Source organism: Dasypus novemcinctus, chromosome 11 (assembly GCF_030445035.2).
Source record: "Dasypus novemcinctus isolate mDasNov1 chromosome 11, mDasNov1.1.hap2, whole genome shotgun sequence".
NCBI lineage: Eukaryota > Metazoa > Chordata > Mammalia > Cingulata > Dasypodidae > Dasypus > Dasypus novemcinctus.
Genome location: NC_080683.1, coordinates 57,273,786 through 57,293,123, shown reverse-complemented (window position 1 = coordinate 57,293,123; position 19,338 = coordinate 57,273,786). Strand labels below are relative to the sequence as shown.

General features: G+C 37.2%; 1 protein-coding gene across 7 annotated transcripts in view; it reads right to left on the bottom strand.

The window, feature by feature from the left end:
- Positions 1 to 5,613: 5,613 nt before the first annotated feature.
- The window catches only part of LOC101437731 (cytochrome b5 reductase 4), an 83,098-nt gene continuing 69,373 nt past the window's right edge, over positions 5,614 to 19,338 (bottom strand). For 5 of the 7 annotated variants that reach the window (XM_058307099.2, XM_058307100.2, XM_058307102.2 and 2 more), the window contains 2 exons: positions 15,976 to 16,140; positions 5,614 to 6,228 (listed from right to left, as the gene is read on the bottom strand). In XM_058307099.2, the coding sequence (XP_058163082.1) occupies positions 6,174 to 6,228; positions 15,976 to 16,140 (220 nt within the window). In that variant the 3' untranslated portion in view covers positions 5,614 to 6,173. The remainder of the gene's footprint in view (positions 6,229 to 15,975; positions 16,141 to 19,338) is intronic. The other 2 variants (XR_011650090.1, XR_011650091.1) reach the window with 1 other exon arrangement.

Below are 19,338 nucleotides of genomic sequence, written 5' to 3'. Positions count from 1 at the left end.
TATTTTAATGTTTATTCAGATCAACATATTTTTTATTTCATTTTAATTGCTTCTTGACCCACACATTATTTAGAAGTGTTTCATTTAGTTTCATTTAGTTTCCAAATGGTGGAGGCCTGCATTCCAGATATCTTTACTGGTTTCTAATTTAATTTGATTTTGGTCAGAGAACATACTTTGTATGATTACTATCCTTTTAAATTCATTGGGACTTATTTGATGGACCAGAATATTGTTTATCTTGATAAATGTTTCATTTGCACATGAAAAGAACATGTATTCTGCTATTTGGGGGGAGTGTTTTTAAATGTCAATTAGGCCAAGTTGATTGATAGTGTAATTCAAGTCTTCTGTATCCTTCCTGTTCATTATTAAATGGCTCTCTTTATCCCTGGTAATACCCTTTGTTATCCAATCCACTTTTTCTTTTGATTAGTATTAGTATGGTATATCTTTTCCTATTCATATACTTTTAAACCTTTTGAGTCCGTATATTTAAAGTGGGTTTCTTGTGGGTAGTATATAGCTAGGTTTTGATTTTTACCCATTCTGACTATCTTTGCCCTTTAATTAGGGTATTTAGAACATTGTCATTTGATGTGATTATTGATTCTGGGGTTTAAATCTACCATTTGCTACTTGCTTTCTTTTTGTCCCTTGAAGTGTTTTATTGTTGTTGTTGTTCCCTTTTTAAGCTTTTTCTGCCCGTTATTGGATTTGTTTTTTTTAATTATTCCATTTTATGGCCTTTTTTTTTTTGCTTTATTGCTATATTTTACTTTTTTTAAAGACTTACAATTATTTTAGAGCTTATGTATACATCTTATCACAGTCTACTTTCAAGTAATATTATACCATTTGACATACAGTGTAAGAACCATATACCATATACTTCCACTACCCCTTCTATCCTTTGTCCTATTTTTGTCATGCGTTTTACCTCTAATTTGTTATGAACCCCAAAATCCTCTGGTATTTTGACTTTTAACAGTCAATTATTTTTTAAAGGCATTTAAATAATAAAATTTTATATTTACCCATATAATCACCATTTCTGATGCTGCTCCTTCCTTTGTGTAGATTCAGGTTTCCATTTGGTATCACTTTTGTTCTACCTTAAGACTTCCTTTAATACTTTTTGTAGTGCAAGTCTACTGGTGATGAATATGTTTATTTTTGTATGTCTGAAAATGTATTTTGCCTTCAGTGTTTTTTTTAAAGATTTATTTTTTTAAATTTATTTCTCTCCCCTTCCCCCCCCCAGTTGTCTGCTCTCTGTGCCCATTTGTTGTGTGTTCTTCTGTGTCCACATCTATTCTTGTCAGTGGCTCAGGAGTCTGTGTCTCTTTTTGTTGAGTCATCTTGCTGCTTCAGCTCTCCATGTGTGCAGCGCCACTCCTGGGCAGGCAGCACTTTCTTTTGCGCTGGTGGCTCTCCTTACAGGGCGCACTCCTTGTGCATGGGGCTCCCCTATGCAGGGGACAACTCTGCGTGGCACGGCGCTCCTTGTGCACCTCAGCACTGCGCACGGGCCGGCTCCACACTGGTCAAGGAGGTCTTGGGTTTGAACCGGGGACCTCCCATGTGGTAGGTGGACGCTCTAATCATTGAGCCAAGTCCTCTTCCCTGCCTTCAGTTTTTGTTTTAGTTTTTTTTAATTTAGACAATGTTATAGCTTTTTTTCCCCCTTTTTAAAAATTAAAGTTAATAGATCACAAGAAATGTTACATTAAAAAACATAAAAAAACAAGAAACATAAGAAGTTCCCATAAACCCACTCCCCACCCCCCACCACATCATTTTTGTAAATTGTATTTGTTTGAAAATACATACATCACAAAAAAAATGTTACAATAAAAATTTATAAGAGGTTCCTGTGTACCCCCCACCCCACTCCTCCCACACCAACAACCTCCCTCATCATTTTGGCACACTCATCGCACTCGGTGAACACATTTTGGGGCACTGCTGCACTACACAGAAAATAGTCTACCTGTAGTTCACACTCTCCCCCAGTACATTCAGTGGGTTATGCCTGCCTTCAGTTTTGAAGGAGACTTATTGGGTGACAAATTGTAAGGTCTTAGTCTGTTTTCATTACTTTAATGATGTTGCTCCACTATCTTCTCAATTGTATGGTTGCTAATAAGAAGTCTGCTGTCATTCTTATCCTTTCTCCTCTATGTAAGTGACTCTGACTGTTTTTAGGATTGGATAATGATAAGTTTTCATATTTATTTTGCTTAAGGTTCATTGAGCTGCTTGTATCTCTGGGTTTATAGTTTTCCTCAATTTGGAAAATTCTGTAGCAAGACCATTAGCATGGAGGAGAGACAAAGAATGGTGTATACCGAGAACCTCAAGCATTTCAGCGCTGATGAGGGACAAATATTGTGGGCACAGTGGAAGCAAACAGGAGATGTAAACAGAGGCCAGCCCATGAAAGGCCTTGTAAACCATATTAAAGGACTCAAATTCATATAGGAGGTAATACGGTGTCGTTAAAGTGTTTTGACCAGGAAAGTAAAACATAGTTTTGCATTTTAGATAGATCACTCTGTTTTGAGGTTTGCCAAACTAGCAGTCCTGGGTAAAGCTGAATCGCAATGAATTCATGAAAATGAAACCAAATGAAAGACACCAAGAGATTGGGACTATTTGAGGTTTCCCTTTTCCTTTATACCTTGTTAGTCACATGCTAAGTATTCTAGACCATCCAGAGTCTGGTTCTTCTGTGCCCAAAGGTGGACATCTGTAACTATCCATAGACTTGGCTCTGAGTGTATTTAGGACAACCTCATTCTGTAGAGAAGGTGGGCTATAGAGGAGGTTGTAGGCAAATCTTTGCCAGTATAACCAAGCTGAGTATCCTGGAATGTGAAAGTTCCTCTCATGTTTTATTATATTAAGATAAAAATTGGGAAACCGACTTTGGCCCAGTGGTTAGGGCGTCCGTCTACCATATGTGAGGTCCGCGGTTCAAACCCCGGGCCTCCTTGACCCGTGTGGAGCTGGCCATGTGCAGCGCTGATGCGCGCAAGGAGTGCCGTGCCACGCAACGGTGTCCCCCGCGTGGGGGAGCCCCACGCGCAAGGAGTGCGCCCGTGAGGAAAGCTGCCCAGCGTGAAAAGAAAGAGCAGCCTGTCCAGGAATGGCACCGCCCACACTTTCCGTGCTGCTGACGACAACAGAAGCGGACAAAGAAACAAGACGCAGCAAATAGACACCAAGAACAGACAACCAGGGGAGGGGGGGAAATTAAATAAATAAATAAATCTTTAAAAAAAAAAAAAGATAAAAATTGCAGGTTCATAGCAATAGGTAGACAAAACTTAATTATCTTGGACAAATTTCTCCCTTTTCTTTGTATAAACTGTGGTGTATAGACTGGCTGGCCCCCCAAAGATATCAACACTATAATCCCTGGAACCTGTGTATATGTTATATTTCATAGCAAAAGGGACTTTGCAGGTGTAGTAAAGTTTACAGATGATCCTGAGCTGTGGGTACCTTTCCTGATTATTCAGTTGGGCCCAATTCTGATCACATAAGCCCTTAAAACAGATAACTATCTCCAGCTGGGGCAAGACAGATGCAGGAGAAGGGAACTTCGAGAGATTAAAAGCATGAGAGTGATTTGATCTGCCACTGCTGGAGGGGGCCACAGCATGAGAACAAATGTAGACTGTAGGAGCAATGACTGGCCCTTAGCTGACACAAGGACACAGGGACCTTAAACCTGACCCGCAGGGAATTGAATTCTGTCTAAAATCTGAATGAGGTTAGATGAAGAATCTTCCCTGGAGCCTCCAGGTAAGAGTCCTGCCCAACCAACAACTTGATTTCAGCCTTCAGAGGACACAGCTGAGTAACACTGTGCCCAGACTACATTTTTTTTTTTTTAAACAAGCAAGCATAATTATCAAGCAAAAATTACTTTGAGCATAATTCCCTTTCCTCATTGCAAGTACGTGATCTTCCTAAAAAGCCTGTGAATTCTTTGCTCAAGAATAATTGTCACAACAGATTACTCCCATTTGTACCCTAGAGTATATGGCTGAATTCAAAGGGAAATGGGGAAACTAACCAATTTCCCCTCCAGAGCCTTCTAAAACAAGTGGAGTGGGGAATGGATGCAGCAATACCAGGACTGCAGCAAGACCAATTATCAGACTGTTGTACTAATCCAGCAATGAGATGATAGGACCAGATTAGCTGGTATGGCAGAGAGAGTCAGCCTGGAGACAGTGACATTGAGGGTCTTTCTACTGCTTGTAGAATGGCTGGCTAGGTTAGGTAGTACCAGTGAATTGGACAGAGAATTCAAGAAGAGGTACAGACTTGGAGAAAGATAACAATGAAAGGTTAGTTGGGACATGTAGAGTTTCAGAGACTGTGGAACATCCAGATGGTGTCTAGAGTCAGCTGGATAATGAAAGCTGAGCTCAGTTGATTTTCATTTAGAGTTCAACTTTGGAGTTATTAACACATAGGCTGATAGAATCTTGTGAGTGGATGAGATCAGTAAGAGTGTTTTCAGATTTGCTTTAAAATACAATGAAAGGAAGAATGAGGAAGCGATGCATTTACATAGAAAGAGAGGAAATTGCTTGAGATAACCAGAAAAGGATTGAAGGAAAAAGAAAAAGAAGGGTGGGATATGTGTGTGGAAAAGATGAGAATGAGGTTGGCTGAGGGAGAATGAACTGATATGTTACTAATGAACTACAAGAAAAAAAAGAGGTGGTTTACAGAAAGTACATGATCCCCATTAACTGAAGAAAGAAGAGAGATGGGAACAAGACATAAAGCTAGAGAATGTTTCCTCCTAGTCAGTGGATTACTCTGCCCGCCCAGGACAGCTAGATTTCTGTTTGGATGAATGTTGATGGGAGTGGAATTGGCTATAGAAGAGGGAGGCACATGAAAAGGGGACAGTGTTTTAACCAGCTATTTGCACATAGGCAACTTCATAATCTTGGTGCTGTAAGTTGGGGAATGCTTATATTATGTTCCTCTTGAGTACATCATTCAGTGAAGATTCAGCCATTCACAAAATCATTTACAGGGACATCACAATTTCTGTGAATGTGTTGCTGCTGTATTGAATAAGACTGAAAAATCCAAATTAATTTATGTAGTAGCCACTTATACATTCAGTACAATTTCCTCACACTTTGCTGAATCATAATCTTCCAGAGTATTTGAAGGTTGTACATAGCAGCAGGGAGAGAGCATAAATTGCCCATATCCCCAGTGACTGCCAGCTGTGGGGAAGTACCATTTAGGACAGAGTGTTTTTCATTTTCCCAGCTGGTCTAGATGGCCTCAAAAAATAATTAAAATGTAACCTATTTCAAAGCACTGAAAGATTATTTTTAGTCATTGGACAAGATGCCACACTTTCATTTCCTTTCCTGATATCTTTCAGTTAGTTTTTACTCAACAAAATAACAAAGTTCTTATAAACTCTAGCACACCTAGTCCAAAGTTATATGTGTGAAATATCTCCAGTATCTTTTTTTTTCCAGTATCTTCTATTACCTCTTTTTAAAATTTCCCTTAGATACATAAACAGTATTGTTGCATTCAATCACATTTCCACCACAAGGATTAAAAAGTACTTAAGTATCATTTTATTCTATATCAGTGCCATATACACACACACACAAAATGTTTGGAACACTTAATAAGTCATAACATTCCATGTTTGAATACTAATAACAAGAACAGAAGTGATCATTTCCTGAGTTAACAGTGCAATGTAAAATCCAATCTGTATTGCTAATAAGACATTTTACAGCATAGAAATGTGATCAAAGTGATCATTTACACTTTGTCATGTCATAAAACACAAGTGCTTATTGTAGAACAGTGATACAGACAATTTAAATGGTAAGGAAATTTATGATTCATAACAAAGACTCCTGTTTGTATTTGCTGCCATGATTAACTTTACAGCTCAAATATCAGTTGTAGGATTAGTAAAATAAGTTATGGTACAAAATAAAACATAAGACATCTATACTGAAGGAATATTTGATTTCACGTAAGAAATGGAAGCCTGGGTTCCAGTTAGCCTTTTTGTATATACAAAATTGTTCTCTTAAAAAACCCTAAGCAATCACAAATTTAGATAAATCAGTTGAATAAAGGACAATGACAGCTCTTCATTATGCTGTAAAACTGTGAATCTCATCTTTGGAAAAGTTAAGATCATGCAGCATCCTGAAAAACAAATATAAAACACATGCTTTTTAGAGAAAATGTTAAAAAAAAAAATTAAAGGATTAAAATCAAAGCTTACCATCAGAACCATAGTACTTTATTTCATTTCCCCATTTAGTATGTATATTTAATCATATCTAAAAAATTAAGTCCTCAAAATCATCAAATATCTAGTGTTTAAATTTTCAGGTCTCATAAATATCATAATATTTAAAATACCTTGTTTGAATCAAGAGCCAATTAAAATCTATCACTGTGACTGGCTGATAAGTCTTTTAGGTATCTTAATCTAAAAGATCTGTCTCTCTCTTGCAATTTGTTGACAAAATCAGACTTTTACCAGTAGTGCCTCTCATTTTGCTGCATCCCTGTGGTGTAATTTAATAACATGTTCCTATGGCCTCTTATTATTCCATAGATTAATAATTAATCTAGAAGCTTGAGCAGATACAGGCTCAATTCTTTTCAAGACCACTTCATAGGCAGTGTTGTGTTCTTCCATTGGGAGGCATATAATACCTGTTGCTTCTCTTTTTGTGATGCTGCCAAGCATCAATGATTTATGTATAGATCCATTAGTTCATATGGGATTGAAAAATAGTGATATTCTAGCTCTATTGTTCTTTCTTTTCTCAACCAAGGACTTCTATAAAGAAAAACTTCCGTTGAATTTTTTTAATGTAGTTACCCAGTGGTACAGTTCATATAAAAAAGGCAGGTTAAGTTGCTTGATTTTTCCTCTTTATTGACTAGTTTTCAAAGCAATGTGGTTGATCCTCTGACATCGTATCTTCATTCTCCCTCACATTTTAAACAAGAAAAGAAATGCTGCTTAAGTATAATTCAACTTGGAAGACATAAATGGAGATTCAAGTGTTAGCAGCAGTTCTCTTTAAAAGACTGCTGAAAATAATAAACATTTACTGAGTACTTACTATATGTAGTCACTGTGCTAAACACTCCACATGCATAGGTACTGTTATTTATTTATTCTCTTTCACAGCAGAGTGCCCTAAAGCTAAGAAAGGTTATGTAACTTGCTCCAGGTCACCCAGCTAAAGATTGCAGGATAATTTTAAGTAGTAGAGCCAAGAGTCAAACCAAAATTAGTAGCCCCAGAGCACACACAAATATTCCAAGAGTCACGAGGGCCAACTCTGTGAAGCAGTCAAGCCTCTCTTTATCTGAACCCATCCTATTTTCCCATAGAAAAATCCTGTTTCTCCCCAGCAAGTGTCTGACATTCTTGCCACACCAGTCTAGTCTTTTGAATATGTGCACTTTTATATATCTGCTCATTCTCCTCTGGCCTCCACTACCATTCTCTACCTTCTCTGATTGGCAATGTTATAGCCATCGCTCCAAGCACAAGTCTTTTCTGACCATGTAGCTCCCTCCTCCTCCAAAACACCCTCCCCCTGCCCCAGGTAAAAAGTAATTCTCTCCAAGTTTCTAAACACTTTGTTTTTAACCTCTATTAAGAGTATTTATAATGTTCTGACAAATATTTTAGTTAACAGTATGTATGTGTCTCTGTTTCCACCTTTAGACAGTGAAGGTCTTAAAAGCACAGACTGTTTTATTCATCTCTGTAATAAACAAAACGGGTGTTTATTAACCAAGTAAATTATGTTATATTTAAAAAGAAGTCTCTGAGTCATTCTGTGTTATCACATCATAGAAATCTGACAATTTTTCACCAAATATGTACAGTATGTTTGGGATGGGATGGTTTTACTTTTAATCTATGCAGCAGACTTGAAATCAATTTTGGATGCCCTAGGAATGGGCATCTCAGAGAGCCATTTTTCAGGACAGCAAAAACTATCCTAATCGAGGCCCATATAACTGCCAATTAAAAGAGATAAACCACAAACATTAAAATGGTGACAACAAGGAAATCAAAGAAATATGAGTCTTAAGTTGAAAGTCACAAAGACAGATGCTATGAACTTCAAGTACTGATGTCTCTCAAGGTACTTCTCATGTGCAGCAAGCTGAAGGGGCAACACATCAGGGATCTACGTATGGTTGCTTAGGCCCTGAGCAATTCTGGACAAGTCAGCTCATATGGTATAGATAGATTCACTCTGAAGTAAAACCAAGAAAAGAAAGCTGTAGAGGTTAGTCAACTGAAAAAATGCACAGCTACTAAGATCTTAGCTCCCTTCCACTGAATACACATTCGCTGAAGTGCTCGTATGCAAGGAAATGGGATAAGCCTCACAGAGGGCCAAAATGAAGAAAATGTTTTTCCTGCCCTCAAGAAGCTCAAAATTCTTGGAAAAAACAGTCTCCTGTCAAACCTAGTTTTGACTTTGGACATCACTAGAATATCAATCAATAAAATCCTCCTCAGTTAGTGGGAAATTGGACTAAGTGGCTGTAAAGATGGTTTCCTTCAGTGCTTGAGTCTATCACTCCCATTTGCTTAAAAAAGTAATATTATACTGCAAACTATGAAGCATTGATATACTTCTAAAATAGCAATGTCAATAAAATGGAAGACAGTATAGCTCTCTACCTTTTTTCCTAGAAAAAATATTTTATTTCAAACTATATCAGTAGTTTTCACTGCAATTGTAACATGTTAGCTTTATCTTTAAATGAGTAAAAATTTAAACAGAAATTTTTTAAAAACTTGAGAGAGTTTAACTAGATAAGCATTTCCTCAAAAGAATCCTGAAATATACCTAAATTTAATTAAAATATATTGTAAATACAATATGAATAAAAATACTTTTTAAATGCCTTTATCATGGTCAATCTTTTCATAAGTAAAAATTAAAAATAAAATAGCAAAATAGAAAATAAACTAGAAAATGTTAGATTCAATCGTAACAGTCAAGGGGGGAAAAAAAGAATTTATGGCACCCACATCTTTAAATCATCTAGAAACTCAGAACTTATTGGCATTCTACTATAGAACTATCGTGACTAGTAATGGAGAAAACTGTAGCACTGATCTGGAGAAAGTGGCCATGGTAGTTGCTGAGGGCAGGGAGAGGGAAGAAGAGATGAGATATGGGGGCATTTTCGGAACCTGGAGTTGTCCTAAATGATATTGCAGGGACAGATGCTGGACATTATATATCCTACCATAACCCACTGAATGTATTGGGAAAGTAAACTACAATGTAAACTATAATCCATGCAATGCAGCAGTGCTCCAAAATGTATTCACCAAACGCAATGAATGTATTCACCAAATGCAATGAATGTGACACAATGATGAAAGAGGTTGTTGATATAGGAGGAATGGGGCTGAGGGTGGGGTATATGGGAACCTCTTATACTTTTTAATGTAACATTTAGTGTGATCTATGTATCTTTAAAAAAAAAGACAATTTAATAAAAACATTTAAAAAGTAACTTTAGTTAACAGAATACTTTAAAGTGCCATTTTAGAGTTAAATCAGATCAAGGTAAATTTCAAATATGAGGGACACTACCACTGATTTTTCTTTACCCAGGTTTCAAATACTAGGGTTATATTATTTATGTTCTCGCCTCTCCTTTTTGTCTTGTTCCCCATACCCCAAGTATAATTTTTAAATAGATTTTGTAGGTTTACAGAAAAATAAAGGAAAAAAAGAGTTTTCATAGACCTCCCTGTTGTTGACACTTTGCTTTAGTGTAGGTCTTTGTTACAACTGATGTAAAAATTTTAAAACTATACTAACTATAATCCATAGTATACATTAGTTGTATTTTTCCCCATAAAACAACCTACAATTAACACCTTGCATTAGTGTGACACATCTGTTATAATTCATGAAAGAACATTTTGATACTTGTACTATAACTATAGTCCATCATTTTCAGTATGGTTCACTGTGTTATAGAATCCTGTTTCATCTTTTCCCTTTATTCTAGTTAACATACATAATAACCTAAAACATGCCATTTTAACCACATCCACGTATATGATTAAATGCTGCTAATTACACTCACAGTATGTTGCTACCATCACCACCATCCATTTCCAAAACTTTACATTTAACCTAAATAGAAACTCTGTACAATCTAAGCATCAACTCCCCATTCTCTACTCTCAACCCAGCCTCTGATACCCTGGTATTCTAGATTCTGACTCTGTGAGTTTGCTTATTCTAATTATTTCATATCAGTGCGATCATACAATATTTGTCTTTTTGTGTCTGGCTTATTTCACTCAGCATAAGGTCTTCAAGGTTCATCCATGTTGGCGCATGTATGAGGACTTCTTTCTTTTTTAACCACTGAATAATATTCCATTGTATGTACATACCATATTTTGTTTATCCATTCATCAGCTGATGGACCTTGGGTTGCTTCCATCTTTTGGCAATTGTGAATAACACCACTATTACAATAGGTGTGCACAGTATCTGTTTTGAGTCCCTGCTTTCAATTATTTGGGGATTATACCTAATAAAGGGATTGCCAGGTCATATGGTAATTCTATAATTAGCTTTCTGAGGAACTGCCAAACTGTATTCTGCAGGATTGCACCAGTTCACATCCCCATCAGCAATGAATGAGAGTTCCTATTTTTCCATATCTTCTCCAACACTTGTAATTTTCCCTTTTTTAATAGTAGTCCTTTTAGTGGGTGTGAAATGGTTTCTCACTGTGGTTTGCATTTTCCTAATAGTGATGTTGAGCATTTTTTCATCTGTTTTTTTGGCCATTTTTATATCTTCTTTGGAGAAATATCTATTCAAGTCTTTAACCCATTTTAAAAATTGGGTTATCTTTTTATTGTTGAGTTGTAGGATTTCCTGATATATTCTGAATATTAAGTCCTTATTGGATATGTGATTTCCAAATATTTTCTCCCATTGAGTATGCTGTCTTTTCATTTTCATGCTAAAGTCCTCTGATGCACAAAAAGTTTTTAATTTTGATGAGATTCCATCAATCTAGTTTTTATTTCATTGTTTGAGCTTTGGGTGTAAAGTCTAAGAAACCATTCATTATCTATCACAAGATCCTGAGATGCTTCCCTGTATTTTCTTCTAGGAGTTTATTTAGGTCTTACCCTTCCAAATTTGAAGATTGGCTTTTCAGTTTCAGCAAAGTAGGCTGTTGGCATTTTGATTGGGATTGTGTTGAATCTGTCAAGTATTTTGGGTAGAATTGGCATCTTAACAATATTTAGTCCTCTAATTCATGAACATGGCATGTCTTCCATTTATTTAGGTCTTCTTTTATGTCTCTTAATAGTGTTCAATAGTTTTCTGTGTACAAGTCTTTTACATCCTTGGATAAATTTATTGCTAGATACTTGATTCTTTTAGTTGCTATTGTAAATGGAATTTTGTGTGTGATTCCCTCCTCAGCTAATTACTAGTGTATAGAAACACCATTGATTTTTGCATATTAATCACGGATCTCACCTCTTTGCTGAATTTATTAGCTCTAGTAGCTCTGTAGTAGATTTTTCAGGGCTTCCTACATACATGATCATGTAATCTGCAAATAGTGAAAGTTTTACTTCTTCCTTTCCAATTTGGATGCCTTTCAATTCTTTTTTTTTTTTTTTGCCTAACTGCTCTGGCTAAAACTTGTAGCAATGTTCAATAAAAGTGGTGACAGTGGGCATTCTTGTCTTGTTCCAGATCACAGAGGGAAAGCTGTTAAGTCTTTCACCATTGAGTATGATCTTAGCTGTAGGTTTCTCTATTCCTATTTTTCTAAGTATTTTTATCAAGAAACAATGCTGGATTTTATCAAATGCCTTTTCTGCATCAATTGAGATGATCATGTGGTTTATTCATTTTGTTAATATAGTATATTACATTAATAAATTATCTTATGTTCAACCACTCTTGGAAAAAACCCACTTGATCATAGTGTATAATTCTTTTAATATGCTGTCAGATTCAATTTGCAAGCATTTTGTTGAGAATTTCTGCATTAATATTCATAAAATAATTTCATCTATAATTTTCTTTTCTTGTAGTATCTTTATCTGGCACTGGTATTAGGGTGGTATTGGTCTCAAAAAAGAGTCAGGTGGTGTTCCTTCCTGTTCAATTTTTTGGAGTTTGAGGAGAATTGGTATTACTTCTTGTAGGAATGTTTGGTAGAATTTACCCATTAATCCAGCTGCTTCTAGGCTTTCCTTCGTTAGTAGGTTTTTGAAGACTGATTCAATCTCTTTACCTATAATTGGTTTGTTGAGATCCTCTATTTCTTCTAATCAGTGTAGGCTGTTCATACATTTCTAGGAGTTTTTCCATTTTATCTAGGTTGTCTTAATTTGTTGGCATACAGTTGTTCATAGTGTCCTCGTAGAATCCTTTTTCAGTTGTAATGTACCCCTCTCTCATTTCTGATTTTGTCTTTTTTTTTTCTTTGTCAGTCTAACTAAGGGTTTGTCAATGTCACTGACCTTTTTGAAGATCCAACTTTTGGTTTTGTTAATGCTCTTTATTGTTGTTTTGTTTTTATTCTCCGTTTCATTTATTTTTGTTCCAATCTTTATTTTCCTTCTGCTTGTTTTGGGTTGTTTGCTGTTCTTTTTCTAGTTCCTCCAGGTATATAGTGAGGTTTTTTATTTTAGCTCTTTCTTCTTCTTCTTCTTCAGGAGGCACTGGGAACCAAACCCGGGACCTCCCATGTAGGAGGTGGGTGCTCAACTGCTTGAGACACATTAACTCACTGTTCATTTTGTTTTTGTTCATTTTGTTTTTGCTCGTTGTCTGCTCACTATTTGTTGTCTTGCTCATTGTTTTGGATCACTGTTTGCTTGTTATTTTTCTCATTGACTGCTCATTGTTTATCTTCTTTAGGAGGCACCAGGAACCAAACCCAGGACCTACCATGTGGGAGGTGGGTGCTCAACTGCTTGAGCCACATCTGCTCCTTTTTTTAATGTAAGCATTTAAGGGTATAAATCTCCCCCCCCCCCCCCGCCTTCAGCACTACCGTCACTGCATCCCATATGTTCTATTCTCATTTTCATTCCTCTCAAGATATTACAGATTACCCTTGCAATTTCATCTTTGACCCACTGATTGTTTAGAACGTGTTATTTAACTTCCCTAGATTTGTGGAATTTCCAATCTCTGCCTGTTGTTAATTTCCAGTTTCATTCCATTATGGTCAGAGAAGATGCTTTGTATAATTTCAATCTTTTAAAATTTATTGAGACTTGTTTTGTGACCCAGCATGTGCTCTATCCTGGGGAATGATCCCTGTGTACTTGAGAAGAACGCATATCCTGCTGTTCGGGGGTGCAATATTCTGTATATGTCTGTTAGGTTTAGATCACCTATCATATTATTCAAATTCTCTCTTTTATTGACCTTCTGTCTAGATGGTCTATCTAATGAAGAGAATGGTGTATTGAAGTCTCAACTATTATACTAGAAGTGTCTACTTCTTCCTTCAGTTTTGCCAGTAGTTGCCTCATGTATTTTGGGGCACCATAATTAGATGCATAAATATTTATGATTTTTATTTCTTCTTGGTAGATTATACCTTTTATTAATATATAGTGTTTTTATTTCTTATAAGAGCTTTTTTTTTTTAAAGATTTATTTATTTATTTAATTCCCCCCCTCCCCCGGTTGTCTGTTCTCTGTGTCTGTTTGCTGCGTCTTGTTTCTTTGTCCGCTTCTGTTGTCGTCAGCAGCACAGGAAGTGTGGGCAGCGCCACTCCTGGGCAAGCTGCACTTTCCTTCGTGCTGGGCGGCTCTCCTTATGGGGTGCAATCCTTGCGCGTGGGGCTCCCCTACGCGGGGGACACCCCTGCGCGGCACGGCACTCCTTGTGCGCCTCAGCACTGCGCATGGGCCAGCTGCACACGGGTCAAGGAGGTCCGGGGTTTGAACCGCGGACCTCCCATGTGGTAGACGGATGCCCTGACCACTGGGCCAAGTCCGTTTCCCTTATAAGAGCTTTTGACTTAAATTCTATTTTGTCCAATATTAGTATAGCTACCTAGCTCTTTTTTGGTTACTTTTGCATAGAGTAGCTTTTTCTATCCTTTCCCTTTCAACCTATTTTTGTCTTTGGGTCTAAGGTGAGTCTCTTGTGAACAACATATAGTTGGAGCATGTTTTTTTTTTTTTCCCCCAGTGTTCCAATTTACATCTTTTGATTAATTCATTAACATTCAGTGTTATTATTTTAAAGGCAGTATGTACTTCAGTCTTTTTGTCCTTTGGTTTTTATGTCATAAATATATATATTTTTTGTCTCTTTTCCTTTATTGCAACTTCCTTTTCTGTATAGTTGATCTTTTCTGAATCCCTTTCTCATTTCTGTTTCTGCATATTTTTAAAAATGCTTTTTTTGTGGTTGCCCTGGGAAGATCTTCATTTCTTCATACTAGTCCAAGCCACTATCTCCTATCTTTTCCATTCAATTTGCAGAATTCCCTTTAGTATTCTTGTAGGGCAAGTCTTTTGTTGACAAACTCTCTGTTTCTATGTATCTGTGAATATTTTAAACTCTTCCTCATTTTTGAAGGACAGTTTTGCCAGGTACAGAATTTTTGGCTGGCAGGTTTACTTTCAATACCATAGATACATCATGCCACTGCTTTCTCACTTCCATGGTTTCTGAGGAGATACTGGCACTTTGTCTTATTGAGGACCCCCCATATGAGACAAATTGGTTTCGCTTTCTGCTTTCAGAACTCTGTCTTTACCTTTGGCTGATTAGCATGGGTCTTGGAGTAGGTCTATTAGGATTTATTCTGTTTGGAGCATGTTGCACTTCATGGACATGTATATTTATATCCTTAAGAGTTGGGGGATTTGGAGCCACTGTTTCCTCAAATATTGTTTGTGCTCATTTTCCTTTCTCTTCTTCTTCTGGGATGTTCACCATAGCTTGCATGTTGGTGAACTTCATGCTGTCACTCAAATCCCTGAGACACTGCTCGATTCTGTTTTTTTCCCTATCTTTTATTTTCCCCCTAGGGACCCTCCTGTATATTGTATGCAGCATGACTCAGTGTTTGTGCTCTACCCTGGGTTTCTGCGGATGTGGGTCCCTGTACCTGGATATGATTGAAGCTCTAACTTGCTGCTGTGACTGGCTCTATAGCCTGGCTCCATGGCTGGAGAGACCAGGGCCATGCTGCCTCTGCTGACTCCCAAGCTGGGCAGGCCAGATGAAGGGGAATGGACCTGGGATCGAAGTCTCCTACCTGTCCTTGGAGATTATTTTTCTTTTTCTTCTATTCAGCATTTGTGGAGTCCTTCTCCAGTCTCTTGTCCTCCAGAGTTCTAAGCATGTGGGATTTGTCCTTTTATTAGCTGATTCTGAGGGGAGATTTATCCAGGGGATATCTTATGTTGCCAACTAGATGATGTCACCTGCTGCTCAGATCATTATTTACTAACTTTCTTCCAGATGCAGACAATGAAGGAAGATCTAAAACTATAATCAGGCAGACATTGATTATTAATGACTATCTATTATTTTATAAAATTTTGGTGGAAGAAGAGGTTGAACCTGATGGCCCAATTAAGATTGTGAATTTACCCATGTTGCCAGTCATTAGCAGAGATCAATGAGACCTGACTGCACCTCATTTCTGTGTTGAAATCTAACACTATGCATAGACCTGGCTTCCAACAATCCATCTGCAAGAAGATTAAAACTTTATTTTCTTAGGCTGTAACAGATTATTAAAGCATAGGTTCCTACAAAAGGAAAGAACTAAAAGACAGTCAACTGCTTTTTATGAGAAGATCTTTATTTCATGGTGTTGAGCATTTTGTTTCCTACCATCTTTCTATTTACCTTATTCCTTGTTCTGTAAATGGCATTGGTCCACAAATGCAGATGAGGACTTTGGATTCATCTAAACTTCTTTCCAAAAATTCAGAGAGAAGAGCTGGTGAAATGTGCCCATGTTTGCCATTCCATTCGGAAGTAGGTGCTGAGAGAACAAATTCAACATCAAATCTGGAGAAAAAAATTTTTTTAAAAATATCTATTATTTAAGCATTCTTAATACCTCAAGTTCCCTAAAATATATTCTTTCTTTTCATTAGAGACAATTTGATATATAAAAATTTATACTTTTGCTAGAAAGGCACTGAAATAGATGCCTTGCCAATGGGCCCTACTTTGGAGTTTGTGTTCCTGAGTATGACAGAGTTGGACTCAGATGTGACTTCTCTACACATGCCTCTTCTGTCCCTTTTATGTGAACCTAAGTTGATGCTGGAGTTGGTAGGTGTATGTCCAAGAGACTTCAATATCTGGGCTGTCCATATGTTAGATGGGTCCTGAGCCTCAGCAGAGTTGCATCACCTACTCTCCAGTTCATTGGACTAACCCAGGACAACTAACAAGGAAGTGAGGATGGTTAACCACCACACCAAGGAACTGAGAGAGTCTACAACTGCAAGCAAGAGAGTCCCATTCTCAGCCATATGGAATCAAAGCCCCCTCTCAATTAGAGGTGGAGTGGGCATCACCATCCCAGTATTCTTAGGGTTGGAGAATAAAATATGGACTAAAGTGGACTTACTGGTATTATACTACAGTCTAGCAATAGAAGAAATTATATTATTGATGTGGAGACAGTGGTCACTGATCGTGCTGAAGTCAGGGAGAGGGAAAAAGAGGTGTAATATGGGGGCATTTTCAGGACTTGGAATTGTCCTGAATGACATTACAACAGATACAGGCCATTATATATCCTGCCATAATGTATATATAATTGAGTGGGAGAGAGTGTAAACTACAATGTAAGCTATAATCCATGCTGTGTGGCAATGCTCCAAAATGTGTTCACCAATTGCAAATGAATGTACCACACTAATGAAAGAAGTTATTAATGTGGGGGGAAGTGGGAGGTGTGGGAGGTGGGGCATATGGGAATCCCTTACATTTTTTCATGTAACATTTTATGTAATTTAAGTATCTTCTAAAAATAAATAAAAATGTTTTAAAAAAACAAAAAAGATGAAGGCATACAAAACAAAAAACAAACAAAATAACAAAAAGCACAAAACACAGAAGGTCTAAATCCACCTTTACTGAGGATTAACTTTTGCTATAGTTAAGAAGAATAATTTGGCAATTATAGTGAACTCATTAGAAAAGAAGGCTCCAAGAAGACTCAAAGAATTCTTCATGTATACTAACAATCTGCTCATATGAATCACAGTATAGAACAATTAACAGTTACAGGTACATTTTTATCTCTGGCTCAAACTTCTCTGGTGAGCTCCAGACCCTTATAACCAAGAGTCTGACATCTTACTTTTGCTCTCTCAAAGGCCTCAACCTCAACATGTTCAAGACTTATCTCCCCGGCCCACACCTGGCATTATCTCTGTGAACGGCACAACCAAGAGCATTGCACTGTCTGTCCACTCCTCTCAGTATTCACGTCCATAACTGCCATTCTCCTCCTCCTTTTGATAATCCTTCTACTATCCCTCAATCTTCAGTTCTTTGCTCAAATATCATTTCCACAGGGAAGCACTGCCACACCCCCCCCCCCCCAGTGTAGGGCCCTCTGCTATATGTACTATAGAAATGTTTCCTTTTCCTTTTCTTCACTGCTCTTACCTCAGGTTGTAAAAATGAAGTTATTGAAATGTCGCCTTCCCTATTGTAAACTCCATTAGTGCAGGGACCAGTATACTCTGACTTTCACTGTATCCCTAGTGGCCAGCACACAGGAGACACTCAAATAGTTAGGGAATGAAACATACCAAGACTTACAATGTAACTACTGGTCATTTCTCCCCATGGATGTAGTAATGTTAGGTAACTGATGGGACAGAGCCACAACCAAAAATTCTACATTGTACTTGCTCTCTTTGCTTCATGTTTGCAAAAACTAATTAATTCTTACCATCTTCAGTACTATCAGATCAAAGACATTTCTACATGTACCAGTGAGCAACTGAGCTGTTTTCTATAGAGTACCAGGATTGATTATATGTCCATCTAAATCTTTTTAAAAGTTTTTTTTGTGGGGGGTTCTGGAGGAACCAAATATCAGAACTGAAGCAAGATGTGGCAAGCAGAGCCGCCTCACATCACTGTGCCTCATCTGGGTTCAGGTTACCAAGAACTGCCAAGCCTGGCACCAACAGCACTGACTAAATAGGAACATTAGCCTGGAGGCTAAGGACCTGTCCCAGGCTCTACACCCAGACCCTAACTTCTACGTCTTACCTATGCATTTGTAATACAAGAAGGGGGAAGCTACATAATCTCTTACAACTCCAATATTCTATGATTTTACATTCAAAACACTTACAGAATTATGTGTTTCATTTCTCACCTTCAAGTTTCCCACTTAATATTAGCAGCAGTACTAATCCACTCTATATGAAATAGCTTCCCTAGTTATTCTCTTTCACTAACCATTTTTTTTTTCCTTCCTAGCACTTAAAAACAAGATAATTTTAAATAGTTTCAGAATGTGATATTCATTTACTGTTCCATGAGAATAGGGCCCTTGTCTGTCTTGTTCAACACTGTATCCAGGCTTGACTCTTGCTGAGTACACAATGAAATACTTGTTGAATGAATAAAGGAATTTATTTAGAAAGAAGCCATATAGACTAAAAATAAAAATTGCCCTTAGAAGAACAGATATATATGGAATCTATGAAATTACATATAAAAATGCATGTGAATTTCTAAGTTCATTTTTCTGGGAAGAAGGTCCATAACCTTTCATCAGATTATCAAAGGGGACCAAAAGCAGCTGCAGACCACTGTCTTAAGAAACTTCCAAATATACATACACATGTGAATAAAAGATTACAATTGCTCTGCTATGTAAAAAGATAAAAGATAGTCTTCTCTGGCTGTATTTCCAATGAGTCTATTACTGGGATAAAATTGCTAATATGTAAAGTAATGCTGACATTCCTGTCATTTGCACTATGTACTCTTTTGTAATTTTCCTTTGCTGATGTAGCAGTTTGATATTATTTATGAATTCTCAAAAAAAGAAGGATTATATTTGTAAACTGGCCTGTTCCTCTGGATGTGATCCCTTTTGATTGTATCAGATTCACCTGAGATGTTTTTGATTAAATTACCTGTTAAGATTAGGGTTTTTGATTTGACCACACAAGGAGGGCGAGACTCACAGCTGAGTCCCCGCCCCCTTGGTGGGCTGATAAA